Source organism: Corvus moneduloides, chromosome 6, assembly GCF_009650955.1.
Source record: "Corvus moneduloides isolate bCorMon1 chromosome 6, bCorMon1.pri, whole genome shotgun sequence".
In the NCBI taxonomy this organism is placed as follows: domain Eukaryota; kingdom Metazoa; phylum Chordata; class Aves; order Passeriformes; family Corvidae; genus Corvus; species Corvus moneduloides.
In genome coordinates this window covers 34,498,303-34,517,233 of record NC_045481.1, presented here as the reverse complement: position 1 = coordinate 34,517,233, position 18,931 = coordinate 34,498,303, and the positions used below count along the sequence as shown (strand labels likewise).

The following is an 18,931-nucleotide window of genomic DNA, read 5'->3' as shown; positions in this document are numbered from 1 at the left end:
ATGACTACATATGCAAACAAGCCATTTTGAGCAGGATTTGTTTTAACAGGGTTGATACCAGAAAGGCAGTAGGGTTTTTTTTCCTGAAGAAGTCAGAATGAGATCAGTTTCAACCAACTGTGAAGCCACATCCTAAAGGTGGAGTCTCACACTGCAACAAGGTGGATGGAAGATTTAGCTTCTGTTGAAAAGGCAGTTCTGCTTCCCACTTCTATCTGTCAGCATTCTTCTCCAGCCTCAATTCTGCAAATACTGGTGCCTGCTTGATTCAAGGAATTAAGCGAGCAGAAAGCTAGCACAGAAAAAAACTGGGTTTTCTTCTGGTTTAACTCCTTGTACTAACTCATCATACAGCCAATCTCAGTGAAACTACATCCTAAGCCAAAAGATGAGTCAGTGGTAGCTCACTGCAGGGATCTGACAGAGTTTGCAGGTTTTGCAAACAATCTGAAAAAAACTCTCTCAGAGGTGTCAGATGCCAGATAATCCCATGAGGATGAGTTGTATTAACATCGATCATCATCAACGTATTTCTTCCTTCATTGCCAACTCTTTCCATTGCTTATGTAGAAACAGAGATGAATTTCACAATTCCATTTCTTGACGAGCTGCTTAACTTACCCCAGGAGTTCAGTCCAGAAGGCACACTGAGTCAGCCTCACGGTTTATGGCTGCTAAGAATATGACATCCCCCATCTCCAAAACTTATCTCCCAGCTGGGCACTCCAGACCAGCTTGTGCTGATTTTGGCACTCATTGCGACACTTCCATGAGCCAAATAAACACATGGCAGACAAGCAGGTCCAATAAGTAGCATCAGGACAAAGAAAGGGACAGAACACAGAGCCACAAAAAAATAAAGCCACTTTTCAGTGGCCACAAATCATTAGATTGGCTTAGCTGCATGTTAAACCTACATAGCTGAACAGCAAGTCCCAAGGGGAGACATTTGAGAAAACAATCCTTGTTTTTCCTACCTTTCTGTTAGTAAAGGTAAGCACGAAAGTAAGCAAAAGGAGAAAAGCCCAGAAGCCACCAAATTTTCACTAGAGGGAATAAATTACACAAGCAAAATTATTTTTAAAAAAATGATGTGGCTAAAATATTATATAGTTTTCTTGGTTTACCCTTTCTTTCTATTTCCACTCAAAAAATATTAGTATAAATAAACAAATTAATAAAAGCCTTGACTCAGCTCCACTTTCCTTATTACCCTCTCTGACTCACTCCATAGACATCCAACTATCAGTGTCCAAACTTCTCAGTTTCCACTCTGGATTAACCAAAGCCAATCAAAGGTTCAACAGAACCCCCCCCAAAATATTTAAAGCTCATCCTTTCTCACCTGACACAACCATGCTTCACTTAAATACTTTTTACCTATTTAAGCCTTCCTTCCTAGTGCTTGACAGACTCTCAGAGAGTTGGTCTTCTGTTATCCTCCTACATTATCTCTGAGTTATCTCATCTGAAATACAAATAAATTAATGTCTCTCTGCAGATGATTTTTGGATCTGCTCCTTTCCCCAGAACTATCTCCCCCTACCCAAACTCAAAACATAAGTCTTCTTCTCTCTTCTATGAATGACTAGCAGGAAATTAGACCTCAGCAGAGCTAGAACTCTTTCCTGAAAGCCCTCTTATTATCTTCTTTGTGAGTATCCGTGGATAGCATCACCAGTTTACCTGCCACTCAGGCTTGTTTGTCAACTGTCAGGTCTGACTGAAATTTCTTTGTAGATCCTAGCACCCAGGGTATATACTTCTCTGTGGCAGCTCCAAGACAAAGTCTTTTGATCCATCCTTGCAGCTAAGACCCTTGTTCTCTTGCAGATATAAAAGGCTGCCCTAATACCTCTCCCTCCAGCACTAACCAACACAGCTCTTAACACAATCATTGACCACTGGAAATGCCAGAGTCTGACAACAGAGTAAAGCTGACTGTAGGCCTCCTATTAATGATCAAATATACCACAGCCATCAAATGGGAACAACTAATGCAATTTAACTGATTCTCCCAATTCAAATATGTTTGGAAAAAATGTCGAAGGGATAACTTTGTCCCAGCAGGCAGTAAACCCTGACCAGTTATTGTCAGTCCTTCCAGAGGCAGAACAAAAACTCTGTGGCATGGACAGAAGCTAATATGAGAGCAATGTAACACCATGGCCACACCCGATCCAGATCAATTTAGTACTGCTGAGAGACCTGCACAGCCTTGGAATTACCAACTCTGAAACTGCAACCCAGGATTGTTTACATAGATCATTACACTAACCACATCACTTCTCTATTTGAAGGATTCTCCTAGTTGCCTCTTACGTATTGCATCAAACATTATTTACTTACTTTCATTTCCAAGGGCGTCTACAGCAAGTCACCGTCCTGTTCATTATCTCCCATTTCCTATCCAGTTGACTCCTCTACTCTGTTGCCTACTTGTTGAAATTCCAGTCAAAACATTTGTTGTGCTTGATTTCATGCTGCTTTTGAGACACGGAGGAGACTATATAAACATCCTACAGAATTAAGCAGCTCAAGCAGTGTGTAGAGACAGACTCTGGCTTCCCGCGCCCTTTGGGTCTGGCTGGGCTCAATCCAGTTTGTTCAGTCTCGGTATAGCACCCCACATGCTAACATGTCCCACAGAACAGCAACTTGATGAAGTTTGATCTGTTTGGCTAACTACTGCCAGTACATCAATTCCATTCCAAGCTGCAGAATGTTCCTGTTAAAGTAGACAAAGATGCTTCTGATGCTACTTCAGTATGACTCAGGACAACAGTGTATGTGCTTTGGAGAGATAACAGCATTCTGGCATTATTAACACAGCAACCCATTCTTTTCAAAGGAAGATATTACCTGTATAGGCTATGATAACTTCCTTAGGTGTTATGTTCAAAATTAATTTAAAGAATGCTTACCAGTACAGTTTTTAACCTATATGGTCATGTCATTGAGCAGGACAGATTGGCAGTCTGCTATTATTTTTCTTTTAAATTCTGAATGCTTACAAATGTGATAAAAAAAAAAACCCGCAAAAAAAACCCCTCAGTTAAATCTTTCTTGAAAAACCTGGCACTCGGGGCTTAGGAAATAGTTTTATTTCTATGCAAGGCCATGTAAGTACACAGCTTTCCCAGAGACTGGGTCCAGAATGGAGATTTTATTATATTGCATATTTATTTCAGTACAGAAATCAAAGGTACTCAAAAATATTAAACCTGAACTATACTTTAGGAAAGGAGAAAAAAACGAACCACGTGTCAGGAATTTAAAGGTGAGCAACAGTTTCTGATAGAATTGTAATGGTGCAGAATGTCATGGCATGCAAGCAACAGAGGTATAAAATATGATTTTATAGCAGTGTCTGAAGCTTACCTGTGTCTGAAGCTAAGGTAACAAACACAAACCATGATGGACAGGGTCTTTGCCTCTCTGTGTTGAGGGTGGCTAGACATGGTACACTGCAATAGTTGGCCATCAACAACTGTAACTAGAAAAGACCCTTTTGTACAGTTCAGATGCAGAAGAGATTAACTGCTCTGTTTGTACTTCAATTGTGAAGCACTGTTAATTATTAATATTAATGTGTTAATGTTAGCGACTTCTTACATTCTTTTTTTATTCCCAATTAGAAGGGAAAGTTTTTTATTTACTTTTTTTATGTGTTAAAATTAAGGCTCTAGTGTTGTCAAATAAAAAGCTTGGTTTATGCAGGATTTGATGCTCTTTCCATAATCTTAATCAAGAAAAAACCCAAAGCACTTAACTGACTTTCTATAATGAAATAATTTCTATTTCTATGGAAAAGCTGTCACCGGAACATGGCAGCAGTCTTAACAGTACTCAGCCATCTTGCCATATCACAGTTTATGTCAGGGAGGGTTTTTCTCTCTGCTTGTTTTAAAGTTTGAAGACTCCAGATGTAGTGCTACACAAAGATGGCCTGGATGGTCAGGCTAATTCCTCTCACTTTCTGAAAACTGTATCTTCCCTAGGTACTGGTGCCATCAGGAAATACAGACCTGAAAGTTTCAAGCAGCTCACTTTGTGCACAGGCAGCATGCAGTTAGATGCTGCAAGGTGGGACTGGGGGTCTGTGCAGCACCTCACGGACATCACTCTTTGAATGACACTCCTGTTGTCTGACACAGCATCAGATGTTAGCAGAGAGGTACAGGGTCCTGTGAAAGAGAAAAGATATTTTTATCCCGGTAAGGTAAAGGTTGGGGTGCCGTTAAACAGTGAAGGACAACACAGATCAGGTCCACCTGGTTAGCCAGCTACCTTTTGGGGTTTAGTTGATACTGGAGGGTAAGAGAAGAAAATTCATCTGTACTTCCAGCAGTCTTCTGGGGCTGCAGAAAGGTCTACTGCTCGTGATGGGGCAACCCTCCTTTGGTCACTGTTGCTCGGGAAGGAGCAGGAGAGAGCAAGCTATGAAACCTCTGACAGCCCCATAAAAAGTATCATAGAGAAAGCCACCACCACAACAACAAAAAAACCCCAAACTAAATTCTAAAGCCGTAATGCTTTGAATTTTGAAATCACTCAGCATTTACAGAGGACAAGCCCCACTGCAAACCGGCCCCGCACTTGAACTATTTTTCCCTTCATCTTCCCTCCGGTTGCCCGCAGGATCTCAAGGCGGGCCGGCCGTGGCCCCGGAGCGCTCCCTTCTCCTTCACCGCTCTGCGGGAGCACCTGCCCGCCCGCCGCCACCTTCCCTGCCGGCCGCGGGGCCGCAGGCGGCACAGGTCGCTCAGCCGGCCCGGCGGCGGGACGCGTCCTCCCGCGGCTGCTCCGAGTGACGGGTGTGCCCGTTCCCCGCCAGGTCCTCCGAGTGGCGAACGTGTCCCTCCCCCAAAAGGTCCCCGGAGCGGCGAGTGTGTCTGTCCCCCTGCAAGTCCCCGCAGCGGCGAATGTGTCCTTGCCCCAGGAGGTCCTTGGAGTGGCGAACGCGTCCGTCCCCGGAGTGGCGAACGTTACCGTCCCTCTGCAGGTCCCCGCAGGGGCGAGTGTGTCTGTCCCCCCGTGCCGCTCCAGGAGCGAGTTAACCGGCGGCGGCGCCACGCTAGAGCCGGGCCGGGAGGCGCGGGCTGCAGCTGAGGATCAGCTGCTGAGGGAAGCGGGGAGGAGCCAGCGGGATCAGGAAGCGGCGGAGTGTCTAACACCTCTCTGCCATGGCTGGCTAAAGAAAAATCATCATAACCATAACAAGGGGGGAAGCGGGGGAGGGGAGGCGGCGGCGGGGGAAGGGGCGGCGGGGGAAGGAGCGGCGGGGAGCGGCGCAGGCGGCAGCATGAGGAGGAGAGGCAGCCGGGGGGGCAGCATGAGGTCGGTGGTGGGGTTCCTGTCCCAGCGGGGCTTGGAGGGGGACCCCCTGCTCACCCAAGACTTCCAGCGAAGACGCCTGCGGGGCTGCAGGAACCTCTACAAGAAGGACCTCCTGGGCCACTTCGGCTGTGTCAATGCCATTGAATTCTCCAACAATGGAGGCCAGTGGCTGGTCTCAGGTAAACCGAACGCTCCCGTCCCTCGCCCCCTCCCGCCACCCCCTCCCCAGGAAGCATCTTCCTCCCCGGCCGCCTCCCCTGCGGCCCGGGGGAGGGGAGCCGCGGCAGCGCTGCTCAGAGCCGTTTCCCAAATCCACCGGTGCCCGGGAATGATGTTTTCTCAAGTAGGGATCTAAAATGGTTGACAGGTTTTGAATTCCACTATTATCGGGGGGGGAGCCCTGGACAAAGTTTTTACGAGAGTGTTTCCCAGGCGCTGGGGGTGGAAGCTAGGGGTGCCCTTTTATTTGGTGGCTCGCGTGTCTTTCCTCGTAAAAGGGGATTTTCTTATTTTGGGGGGACGACGACGGAGAAGAAGCCGCCCCCCGGCGCGCATTGTGGGCACCGGGTGACATTTGTCAGCGCCGTGCCCCGGGCCGGGGGTCAGCGATCGCTGCCGGGGGCGGGCGGCGGGCCCGAGTTTGGCCGGGGGGGCTGCAGTGCCGCTCGGCATCGGGCGGGAACCGGATCGGTTTAATCGAGGGACTGGTCACTTTGAGGCCACCCCCACCCCATCTTCTTTTGGGGGAGGGGAGTGGGGTTTTGTTTTGTTCCTCCTCCCTCTCCTTGCAGGGCGCGTTTGTGGAAGAGGGGCATATATTTGTGGTGATGGTTTTTGGCATCAGGTCCCCTCTGTTGCCTGCCCGGGGCTGAGGGAGCCATAGGGGTGGGGGATGCTGTCAGGTAGGAGGGAAGCGAGGGCTTGACATCAGCTGCGACACCGAGGACGGGGAAAGGCTCTGCACCCCCAGCCAGGGAGGGGCTGCGGGGCTCGGCGGCCGGCTGCCCGCCTCCCCCCACCCCAGTAGCGCTTGGCGCAGGTGCCTCTTCCTGCTTCCCCGCCTCCGGGCTCCGAGGGGCGGCAGGGGAAGGAGGCAACTTGAGGCCGGGGCCTGGCCGGGCGCTGCAGGCCGCGGTCTCCTCGGGCGGCTCTTAGCGACAGGCCGGGGAATCGCGGGCCGATCCCGCCCGCGGCGCCCCAGGAGCTCGGGCACTGAGGGGTCACGGCGCTCTTCTCCCGCCGAGCCCTGGGACCCCGCGCTCCTCTGCGAGGGGGCAGAGACCTTCGAGCGGTGGGGAGGGGGCTGCCGGCTCCGGAGGAACCGCTCGTATCGCGCCGCCCCGGGCAGGGCCGGGCCGCCGAGCGCGGTGTCCATTGCAGGCCGCGGTCGGGGGGCGTAGTATCCCGGCCACCCCTCGCCCCCGGGGAAAGCAGGCTGGAGGGAGCCGCCCCCATTCCGTCGCTCTCCCATGGCTGAGGCTGCCGACTGGTCCCTCCCCAGGGGCCGTGCAGCAGCCAGAAAGGCCCGTTCCTCGTCATGTGGGGCAGCTGCCCTCGGGGGAGTCGCAGAGGTCCTTGGCACAAGGCCGTGGCAGCTTTGTGGAGAGTGGTCTCCGCTTGCCAGGAGGGTGCTGGCCTGGTTACTAACCGAGGGCCTCGGTTTTGCCTGTCCGCCTTGTAAATAGCGACAGAGGCTACTGAGGAATGTGACGGGGACATGGCTGAGCGGACACTTTACTGCCTTGCAGTGGTGTCTGGGAAGAGGTGAACTGTATCATACAATGGTATCAGTACTAACTTCAAAGGCTATTCAATAAAAAGTTTTTATGACTCGTTACTTTTAAGCAAGGGCAGACTAGAAACCCTGTATAAACTTAAAGTGGAAGCTGATACACTGAAACCTTCCTAAATTCAACATTCTTACCCGAAGAAACTTACGGGCCTATGTCCAATGATTTCTGTAGTAAGTGTCCATGAAGGATCTCAGTGTTACTGTTAGGGATTCTTTTATCTTTATGCACATGCAACTTCTGAGATATGCATCCACTTATCTCGTGAATATATGTGTGTATTCATACATACATATATATGTATATAAACATGAGTGTATATGGGAAGGGAATGCTGATTCACCTATTCTAAAGTTCCCATTTGTGCCAGTTGTCATGCTGGTTTCTACTGGTCCTTCTCCAGTAGAAAGCAGAGCAATGTATTTTTACTTTTAAAGTGCTACAGAGAGCTCAAGTGTATTTGTTGTTTCTTTTTTATTTTCCGTAATAAGTGATGGGAACACCATCAGTATTTTCTTTTCTTCTTGCTCAACATCAATGTACTTACCTATGTTGACATCCATTCTTTAGGCAGAGGCATAAACAGTCCAGGGCTGGAAAGGATGTTTAAGAATTAATTTTGTCCAAACTGCCTGAACCAAGGTAGGTGCAGTGAGAGAATGAAAGCAGAATTCACATCTAGTGGATATCTAAAAAAGGGTATGTAAAAGGAAGGCTTTCAAGCAATGTCGGTTTTCAATTTCCTAACTTCTCATAAAGCATCAGAATGTTCAAAGAGGATAAGCTTTTCCTCCATATGTAGTACATAAATGCTACTAGAGTTCTACCCTCCTAAAAAAAAAAAAAAAAAAAAAAAAAAAAAAATTACATGTGCTAGCAGTACACAAATTTGGGATAACCAAGAACAGGTTACCTTAAGTCTGACCTTCTACTGATGCCCTGAGAAAATGAAGAGCTCTAATTACGGTAACATTATTTTTAAAAACTTTTGTGTTATCCATGAGCATAATATCTAGAATGCTTTATCTGCCATAGCAACAGCTATGTTGTTTTGTGCTTTGTGCTTCAGTCAAGAACAAGAAATTAAAAGTCCAAAGATTTATGGATACTCTGTTAAGTTTCACACCATTATAAGACTAAACTTCATTAAAATTACACTCAAAGCACTCCTTTTTAAGTCCATACTTGATCTTGAAGCTCTGAGGAGTAGCAACAGCAGGAAGAAAAGCAATGAGGAAAGGTAAAGGAAGGGTGTAAACTGTCTCTACTCTGAAGTTTTGTAGAAGAGTTGCTTCAAAAGACTTACAAATGCAGGTAAAGCCTTAGAATTGGTGGTATGAGAGTCTCTCTTCCCTCAAAATGGTCAGCATACAGAAGTAAGGATGAGATGTTGGATGCTTCCAACTGCACTTGTAGCAGCTAAGAGAGTTAACATATTGGAGCACATGAAAAGGGAGAGTGTAAGCGGTCTTTTCAGTTGTTCAGTCTTAATATGTGTATTCTTAACCTAGAGAAGGCTGCTTTGGCTGAGTGACTTGTTAACAACTTAGACCTTGTTAGAGCTGTTTTAAGTACAGCTGATACAGTGCATTCATAGCAGCTATACCAATGCCATTGAAATAGTAGCCTGCATCCAAGTTAGTGCTGTTCTCATCACTTGGCTGGAATGCTTTCCTTAGGTATGTGTCCTGTTTTTTTTTTTTTAAATGTGTCTCACAGAAGGAAGTCTGTGAGGCTAATGATTACTGTTTCAGTAAACAATTCAAACTGCTTAAACAGGGCTTATATTGCAGTTAAAGATAATTTTCCTGTTACGATTTTGGAGAGAACTTTGGTGTAGACAAGCCTCAGCAGGCCCTCTGAAAGGATGTTTGAAACTTTTTGGTATCTTAACTTCTTTAAATCTTGTATTGGAAAGTACATGTTTAATAGTCTTTATTTTTGTTCTTAACCATATTTCAAAGTAAAAAAGTTGAGGTCCACAAATTGAGTTGGGGGCCAGTCTGCACCTGTGTGAAACTCAAGTGTCACTTTATAGAGGGGCAGAAAGAGAGAGGTTAATGTTTTGGGACAGGAGTGCTAGAAGAAGGGACTGACATAAGGACAAGAATTTAAAAAAATTTAAATAATTGGAAGGAGGAGGTGGACACTGAGGAGAAGGTGCAGTGTGACAACTAGAAAAAAACTACCTGTCGAATGACACAAGGGAAGAGGAAAGCTTAACATATAAAAAATGTGTAAGTGGGTTGAAATTGGTTAAAACTTGCTTCTGGATAGAGCTGAAAGATTTTATTGGGGAAAATGTGTCTTTGCAACACTTTATGTACTAGATAGTGTTTTTTTCTTTTAACAGTTTGAGAAACACATGACTGTCCATGCATGGAAATTAAAATCACCATGCAATGGTACACAACTAACTTCTTCCTTCACGTTGCCCAGCATCTCCTGCAATTTGACTTCTTAAAAATCAGCTTTACTTGGTCTGTGTAATAGTCTTTCTCCCATCCTTAGGTTTGGTGGATATGTTTTCCTGTTTGTTTATCTGACTGTCCTTTTTCATGCCTGCTATCTTTTACAAACATGAGTATCTTTATCAGAACCTCCCACTTTTTTTTTTGCATACTTTAAACTGCACTTTCAAGATAACTTCTGGAAAGTACTGTAATCAGAGGCTTATTTAATCCATGCCAGTGTTCTTTTTCTCTTGGCTTTTTTTTCCCTCCTACCAGATAATGCAAAAATTAATAGCTGGTCTATGATCCTAAATCTGTGAGGATGCAAGAAACTGTTGGAAATTTATCTGTCATTTGGTTGTTATGTAAATCTGAAGGAACATGAGCCTAAAACAGGGGAATGAGGTGATTTTAGCAAAGCTTGTGGAGTATTACCTCTGAATAAGGGGATTGTGTATCAAGTATGTTTTAAGGAGGGACACTTTGATCTTAGTGTCTTTGTATCAAGCAGAATTCTGTGTGAGGAGGGATATTAGGTTCAGTTACTACATCATGTTTTAATTAATGTCTGAGAAATTATAAAATTTCTCAGGAAAGATGGGATAAGGCAGCAGTAATTTCAGGGGGTAGGAGTTGAAATTCAAGTTAATTAAGATATATTACACGGGAAAAAATGTCATGTGTTTTGATAGGGACAAGTGCAACCTACAGCATGTGAATAAAAATGGTTGTCTCTACAATACACCTTGGAGACTAGACCATAGTCATGTAGAAAAGGATCCAAATGCATAAATATCACAACACAAATATTGTCAGACATGACAAAGCATGTGAAGTAAATCTGCTGTGGTTCTGTTGGGGCCTCAAATGGAGTGCTGTGCTCAATTTTGGGCACTGTGTTTTGAGAAAGATGTGCCCAAACTGAGAAGATTCAGAAGAGAGGGCATGAAGAATGATCAGAGGCCTAGAAGAATGAAACAGTGAAAGAAAGGGGTCAATTTAGTCTACAGAAAGAACAGCTGAGTAGAAACGCAAGTCTTGAGCTGCATAAAGGTGTTTTTAATTATTATTACATGAAGTTGTAAACTCTTTTTTGTCTACTGGGAATAGGACAAAGAAATGGTCTCAAATTATAGGAAGAAAGATTTTAGGATGCTGTTTGATCTTGCACTTTCCTTTTATCCTGTAACTCATTCACTTATTTCTCTTCATTGTTTGCACTGTGGCATTTTCGTAATTTAAAGTCTGAAACTGGTATGATGGAAGAATCTGATCAGGGGGATGGAATAGGTAGGGACAGGCTGTTTGTCTGTCAGTTGATTTTGTGTCAGGTCAACTTCTTTAACTTACCCCCTGCCTGAATGGCCACTGAATCCAATGGAAAGGAAAACAGCAGGAGCACAGGGCAAGGGGAGTGGGACTATATGTAATGCCAAGATGCACCCTCAGGCTTGATATAATGGGGTAATCTGCCTAACAGCAAGGATAATGAAGAACTGAAATAGGCTGCCTAAGGAGGGTATGAAATCTACCTCAGCAGTGGTTTTTTTTAGGAGCAAACTAGAGACTTATCTTCTGGGAATAATTCTGACAGAGTCTGGTCTTTTGCCTTTGGCCAGGGCCAACTAAATGATCAACTTCTTGAAATATCATCCAATCCTGCTTTCTGTGATTCATGCAATTTCTGGAGTAGACACAAGCAATAAAACTAATCTTTAATGTTATGATTTAGAAGTATTGCCCACTTGCCATGTAGGTTCTTTAGCAAATGGACCTGGTATATGGGAGATAAAGGGGAGTGGTGGTCTTGAGCTTTGTCCACAATCAGCAAGGTTAATGCACTTTAAAACTGCAGTTTTTCAATCCTGAATGGTATGATTTTGAAGTGCTTCTGTTAGTACACAGGAGCTCAAGTGTGTTTCGTGAGCTATGCACATAATGTTTGTAATAGATTTGCTTTTCACATGGGTATGTTCTGGCCCCCTTCAAATTATTTTGGGTTTAGAAGGAAGAGACTTCTCTTCCTGTCTCTCTTTGGTTTTGATTGTAGAAGCAGGTTTGACCCTGCTCCTGTAATGAGCACTGGAGTACTTGACTAATTAGATCTTTTAAAATGTGGTTCCTTTCTGAAAAGTAACTGTAGAATGGCATTGTGTAGTTCTTAGCTGGGTCACACAAACTTCTACTTTTCAAATTGTCAGTCATACAGTTCTAAACAGAATCTGCAAAATAAGATGAAAATAAAGCTATTTCCTCATTGTAGATGCCAAACTTATTGGTTTTGACACCATGGACTGAAAAATTACAAATTCTCTGTGGATCTTTAATTTCCAGAAAATCCACATGTGGAGCCTTGTTGACTAAGGTATTTTCATATGAAGCCATATATCCAGGTTTTGCAGATATGTAGTAAACCGGTTGCTGTTGGTATATGCTCTATATTATGTTAAGAATGTGGCTTCTGCCTCAGTTGTTGTAGAATTGATGTACATGCACAATAAATTCACCATAAACTGAAAGCATTTTAATTAATCTTCATTTGGTGATGTACTGCACGTAACAAATGCTATGGACCTGAAGTTTCCTGTAATTCTCAGACTTGTAACTCATGCTGCATAATGTGTATGCAGTTTGTGTCTGATGAATCATAGTTCCTTTCTACAAAGCATAAAAACTATATATTCACATTTTCTTTGCTTTCTCCTTGTATACCTGTCCATACACGTGTACCTCCCTCCTTTCTTCCCTCTTATGGAAAGAGTCAGGTTTGGGTAATGGAGATTGTGGATTTGCACCTTTCCTGGTTTCAGGCACTTAAGATTTACCTTTTCTTGGGTATTATTTGCCTGTGACTTAACACTTCTTGTTCTCTTGTGTGAGGATGTAGGGACTGCTGAAGTGTCTTGTTTCCCACAAATCCTCTGTGGTCCAACACATTGGGTAACTTTTTCTTTCTGGTGGAACTGGCCTTAAGTCAGAAGTATTTCTAGAATAGCTGAATTGGAATTAGAAGGGAACATACTTCCAACACAGTTAATGTTCTTATTTTGTTGAACTTTTATGTCTCAGTGGGGTATGAGAGAAATAAAACTGAGGAATGAACAGATGTAGAAGTTCTCAAAGAAAAAGATGTACATGAGAATAGATAGATGGAGAAGGGACAGCATTGCATAAATGTGGGGAGCATTTAAAAGCTTCTAGGATGTGGAATGTGCCACCATCAAAGTTTCATGGAGATCTAGGTGTCTGGGAAGAGGGAGACATTTGCATCCAACAGGAAAAGTAGTTTCCAAGGTGGAGGAAAACAGGCACCAAGGTATAGGAATTGATAAAAGAGAAGGTAGCGGCAACTTTTCACACTAACAATTTTCTGCACAGGTTGCAATTTATCCTACTCCTACCATACTGTATGTGTGCTGGGAACCACAGTAATGTTTGTTTTCTGTGGATGTCTTAATTATTTTACTTGCATCTGGACAGTGGTTGGTGGAAATGATTATTATGAGTTTACTCTTGAAGTGAGACACCTAGACAGCTGTGCTGTTAGGAGGATGTGTAGACTTACTGCAGTGGTTTTGAAAATTGGTTTGCTATGGTAACAAATAACAACAATATGTTACTATATTTTGCCCTGAAATGTCTTTTAGGGAGGGCAATAAATGAAGTATGATAGAAGCAATGTTGGTGTTCACCTGTGTTAAATGTTGCTTAAATTGTTTTTCAGGTGGTGATAACATTATGACATGGCTGTTGGCAGCTTTGGGAAGTAGACACATTTAGTGTGACAATTACTTCCTAAGCTTAACTTGAATAATGTGGTCATATGTTTTGAGACTCATGTATTTCTATGTCTCCTTATTACAAGCTCATCTGCAATCACTAGAGTGCAAATGCAACTTTCTCTCCTATTTCTGGACAGAAAGGAATATAAGTTCCCATCAGTTTAGTTGACTATAAATTACTATGAGATTTTGGATCCATCAGATTTGACTCATTCTCAGCAGTTATCAAATGCATCACAAATCTTTGTATCATGTAATCTCGTTTGATGTGCTAAGTACAAAATCAGGAGGAGGAATACACAATTTCATGGAGCATGGGTAATCATAACATGCTGCTGTACTGTCTATCAAAGTGTCATAAAATCTTTTAGGAGACTCAAAGGCTGAGAGACTATTTACTTGTAGGATGTTTGACATAATCCAGTTCCATGGGAAAACTCCTTAATAGCAACATATGATGTGAAAAGTTTCAAGAAATCTGATTAACAGCAGTAATGAAATCTATTTATGCATTTACCTTTTCTGTAAGTAAACAGCAGCCCAAGTAATTTTGGTTTCTTTTTTTCTCTTTTTGATGCCTTTGTCCTCTGGATAGCAGCTCAAAAGGCTCTGAGTTTAGGCTTTTGGTTGTGCAAAGAATCAGTAAAATGTTCTAACTGTAATCAGCATGTTTCTAGTGTCACATTTCACTTGTGATGCCATTCTCTTCCATTTGTTATTAAAGACAGATACCAAAAATATTTTGAGTCTGACTTGAAGAAACCTTATTCAGATTTTACAGGCATTCAAAATTGCTGTTGAATGCTGACCAATACAATAGTATCTTGATTTATTTTTTTTCCTAATAAATAATAACTTAATGCAATTGAAGCGTGAAAAGTCTAGTATTTATTATATATATAACTGTTTGCCAGAAAGAGAAGGAGGCACTTAAATATATTTATGTATAGAGTTCTGAACTGAGAGATGCATGTAGGCAAGCAATTAGGAGTACAGCAAGATGTAAAGCAAGCGAGTTGAACTTCCTTTCTCAGGTACTCCCTTTGTCAGGACTTCACCTCAGAAATGTCTGTCTTAACCTTTACAGATCTAGAAGCTTGACATAACTGTGCATTCTGAAGACTTCTGAATGCTTCAGTAAAATCTTTTTATGGCCACCTGTCAGTCCTGAGCCAACCTGTGCTATGAAGGCTTAGGAAAGACTGCTGGAGGAAATATAGTTGTCAGTGAAAGGGGGGAAAAGTTCGTATTTTATGAATAACATAAGCAATGCTGGCAACAAGGAGCTAGTGTAGAAGCATTTTGCCAACATGCGTATGTGAATTACTTCGGCATGTAATTCACCTACAGCTTTCCACGGAGTTTTACATAGAAGTAAATTTCTGAGTCTCCAGGTTGCTATAGGTTGTCACTATGTGTTGGCAGAATGGCAGCTGTTTAATTCAAACTTTTCCTGCTGATTGCTCTGTTTTCATTAGTTTTAGTTGAATACCTGACTGCATGACATCTTAATGTAAATGTGTGTCTATATATCCAAAAAGGCATACATTTTTAATGCTAATTAAGGTTTTAGCAAAGCTTTTTATGAATAGCTGCAGAATTAAATAATTTGTCTGTAATCAATTTACACATGGCTCTGGCAGTAATGCACATTTCCTTTATTTCTTCTAGGAGGCGATGACCGCCGGGTCTTACTTTGGCATATGGAAGAAGCCATCCACTCAAGAGTCAAACCAGTTCAGCTGAAAGGGGAGCATCACTCTAACATCTTCTGCCTAGCTTTCAACAGTGGCAATACAAAAGTATTCTCTGGAGGTAAGGAAGGAAGAGCACCCTGATTTCACCTGAATATGTATTGTGAATGCCTTGGAGTAGAAGCCATGAGTGAGATCCTGCCCCACATGAGATCTGGAAGGTGTTCTTAATCAGCAATTGGAATTTATTTGGGAACAGGGAATCCTTTAACTAGCACAACATTTTAAATTTTGCCGTTTTTTTTTCCAAACCCCGGTGTAAGCACATCGTGTCTCAAGCTATCGCGAGAATCCTGGGTCCAGTCTGCCCCTACTTGTGCTAAGGACTATGGAAAACATTGTCTTTGGTATTCCCTCTTAGCTGTACCAGACCCTGCATTCTCTCTGGCACTCAAGCCTTATGCTTGAAAATCTTTGCTGCTACTGTCTGATTTCAATGCAACCTTAGATGGCTCATGAAGGACTATTGCCATCTATTGGTGGATCATGTTTTCTTAGACCCCGTTTCAGTTCTTACTAGGTAAGCCTCTGCCTTTTAGAACTTGTTGGCACGTTGGGCTCTGATAACCCTTTTTGCTCTCATCTCTTTTTAATATAAATCTACTTTTTAATAGAAAGTTTAATTCGGTCTTAAAACTAAGGTAAGGAAAGTGGACATATACTTGTTCTGGGGTAATAATTTCTGTAATTTAGGTCCATTTCACCACTTGATTTTTAAGGTATTGAGATAGGGAGGAAAATTGAATTGAGAAGAAAAAGGCACAAGAATGTTAATGCAGTCAAGTGTCATTTTCTGCTGTACTTCATTTCCACTATCTGACATGGTCGTAAAATGGATGAGAATTTGTATCTTCCATCAATATGTCCATTAACATACAGCTAGACTTACTTTAGGGTACTATGAGACTACTTGGTCAAAGTCCTTCATTGCCTTTTTGAACCAAGACTTGTGAACTGCCAATCAGTGCTAGAGATTGATTCTGAGTTCATGTGTATGGTGGAAGCTTCCCGTCCTTCAGTGTTGTGTTAAAATTATAATATCGCTTTTAAAAAAAAGACATGACAAAGCTTAAGATGGTGTCAGATTTCAAGGATGAAATTATTCAGATATACTTCTCAGGTGGAATAAACCCCTAGACTGTCAAACAGTGATGCCTATCTTCTTATTCTGGGGACTGCTGTTTGTTTTATGAGAAAGACAGCAGTACACGCTGTCTTCAAATGAATATATCTGCACAAGTGATTCCAGTGGAATTTTGGGCCAGAGTCTCTTTTACTTTAGTTTGAATTCAGACAAATGGAACCTTACATGAATATTCAAAGAATGAAGTGTGCCAAGTCTTGCTGGACCAGATGGAATGGTATTTTCTCATGTCCAACTCAGCCCTCTGTCCATTGGGCTTTGCTGTCAGAGGCTGCTGTTTTCACAGGAAAGGCAGAAGAGTGGTCTGATTGTACCTTGCTACTGAAGTTAACACCTGCATTTAAAGATTTATATAATTGATTATGGTGGATTTTTTGCTAAGATGCCAGGTTAGAGGAGCTGTGACAGCTGATGCACAGAGAAACTGGCCGTTCTCATATCTTTTTCCTCCTCCAGTTTGCATAAAAACACTGTGACTCTGCCAGAAATTATTTCCATTGGAGGAGTCAGGAACTCTTTCAGCTGTTCCATCAAGATTCAGTGAGCTCATCTGCAAGGGCTGTGAGTCTGGCTCTTGGATCCCTTGTAACGAGTCATTTTGCTGCATGGCCTAGATGTACCATCTGTTTTATCTCTGTTGGTAAAATGGGGATAGCTATATTTATTCACTCAATGATGTTCTGGGAGATTCTTAAAAAGTCTGAAAGAACTGTGGGTCGTAGGAACTACTGGTTGTCACACAGACACCCACACCCACACCTGAGTTTGGAGTGGTATTTAAATCATAGAAGATTGGAATACTTTAAAAAACCCCAAAATTAAAAATTAGAATATGGAAACTAGCACAGGTCACACAGAGCTCAATTTATTCTGTTAATAAATTACTGCCAACGACTAATGACTTAGGATCTGATGACCTTTCCCTAAAGCAACTCTTGATAACAGAGGAGAAGGGATTTTCCACTTCAGTACAGATTGGATTGCATCCAAGGAATTTCAGAGCTCTTTGCTTTGAAGGAGCAAGCACCCCATGGAGCTGTTACAAAAATGGAAGGCAGGAACTGAGTGGACAGTGTTTTGCATGTAATCTCTGGAGGAAAAAACTGTCCCAAAAAGTTCCCATCCCTGAAGAACATTTTTGCCCTTCTCTGTCCACACACACTGAGTGTAGAGCAGCATTTGAAATGCAAGGTCCCTTCCTAGTAAACTGCATGGGCTTTTTTTTCTTTGCACTTAATGTTAGGTATATGAAAAGCTGAAATAAACCTACAGGAAATTGAATTTGTTCTTTTAGGGCTTATATGACAGATATGGGTTTTAGGCCACCTTAACTGTGCTCCCCTGTATGTGCTCTGCAGTATTTCACCCTTACAAGTATAGTAACTGAAGGGAATGGCAGACCCTTCCTGTCTTTCTGATGGTTGTAGCTGCAGTTATCAAAACAAGAGAGATTATAAATGACGCAGTTGTGTACACAATTATGACCCAGTTAGTCTCAATGAAGAATGAACTCTCCAGTGTTAAAGCAAGAACACTGTAAGTGGGAACCCCCCTGGGTTGAACAGCAGTGATGTTTTCTGCAGGGATGGATCCTCACCAGAAGCAACCAGTTTGTGGTTAGATTTTTGTCACTACTTTCTCCTCCCACACACAGAACAGAGGAAAACAGTGGTTATTCCACTTTCCCTTCATTCTTTCTTTCCCATTCTGAAGCTTGTGATGGAAGGGAATTTGATCCCATGATGACTAGATGCCTGAAACCAGGCAACTGGAATGATTGTGTTCATACTGGATGGAGACTGAAGAGCCAGGACTGTCTGCTGGAGGAAATTTTGTCATTGGAGAAACTAGGCTGCATTTTTCACTACATAGGCACTAGAGTAGTTTTACTAAGTATAAATAGTGTAATAATGTATAATGGGCAGTTCCAAATACAATTAATTACCAAAGGACACTTACGCTTAAATGACTTGTTTATTGTACCATGGAAAAGATGAGCTACTGCAGTAATCTAAGGCTGGCACGATTTTACTAGGAGCCTGGGCAAAGAGCAAGTGGTTGTAGAAATTCTCACACCTCACTAGTCAAAGGGAAACTTTCTCATACTTCTCTGTTGAAACGGAATACAACTGAAATATGTATGGGATAAATGAAAACTGAGTCAACTGAACATTTAAGAATCATAACATGAAATCTTGCTCCTTCTGAACCTGTCTTTAGTGTGCACTAGGAAAGCTTCACAACTCTACATCACAACTACTAAGATATACAGAGCATAAAAATATGACTTTGCAGGCTTTCTGATTTGCGTTTGTTTGTTTGTTTTTCTGAATTACATATAGGAGTGTGTGTCCTTAAATATTTCTAAAGAGGAGGTGCCAAATTTAGGTAATAAAATATTCAGTACAGGGACTCAAAAAATAATCTGTTGTTGCTTGAAAAACTCTGCATGAGCTACTGGAATTCCTTAGTGTCTGTGACCCTGTTAGCCTGCACACATGTGGTTAGTTTCCCTTGTATTCAATGGAGTGATCAAAGAAAAGTGACATGATTGTCTGGTTACTTAGTTTGGTTTTTGTTAATATAGAAGAAATTACATTGGCTGTCTCATTCATGCCTTCTCAATGGTTGCAAAACCCTGAATGCTGACAGTGTTAGCTGGCAGCAT

At 42.6% G+C, this 18,931-nt stretch overlaps 1 protein-coding gene across 2 annotated transcripts in view; it reads left to right on the top strand.

Annotated features, from left to right (window-relative positions):
- The first annotated feature begins 5,277 nt into the window (after positions 1-5,277).
- Positions 5,278-18,931, top strand: part of DCAF5 (DDB1 and CUL4 associated factor 5) — a 70,900-nt gene continuing 57,246 nt past the window's right edge. The window contains exons 1-2 of one of the 2 annotated variants that reach the window (XM_032112325.1): positions 5,278-5,519; positions 15,037-15,180. In XM_032112325.1, coding sequence (XP_031968216.1) covers positions 5,306-5,519; positions 15,037-15,180 — 358 coding nt within the window. In that variant the 5' untranslated portion in view covers positions 5,278-5,305. Of the gene's footprint in view, positions 5,520-5,628; positions 5,684-15,036; positions 15,181-18,931 lie in introns of those variants that run through there. The other variant, XM_032112326.1, reaches the window with a different exon arrangement.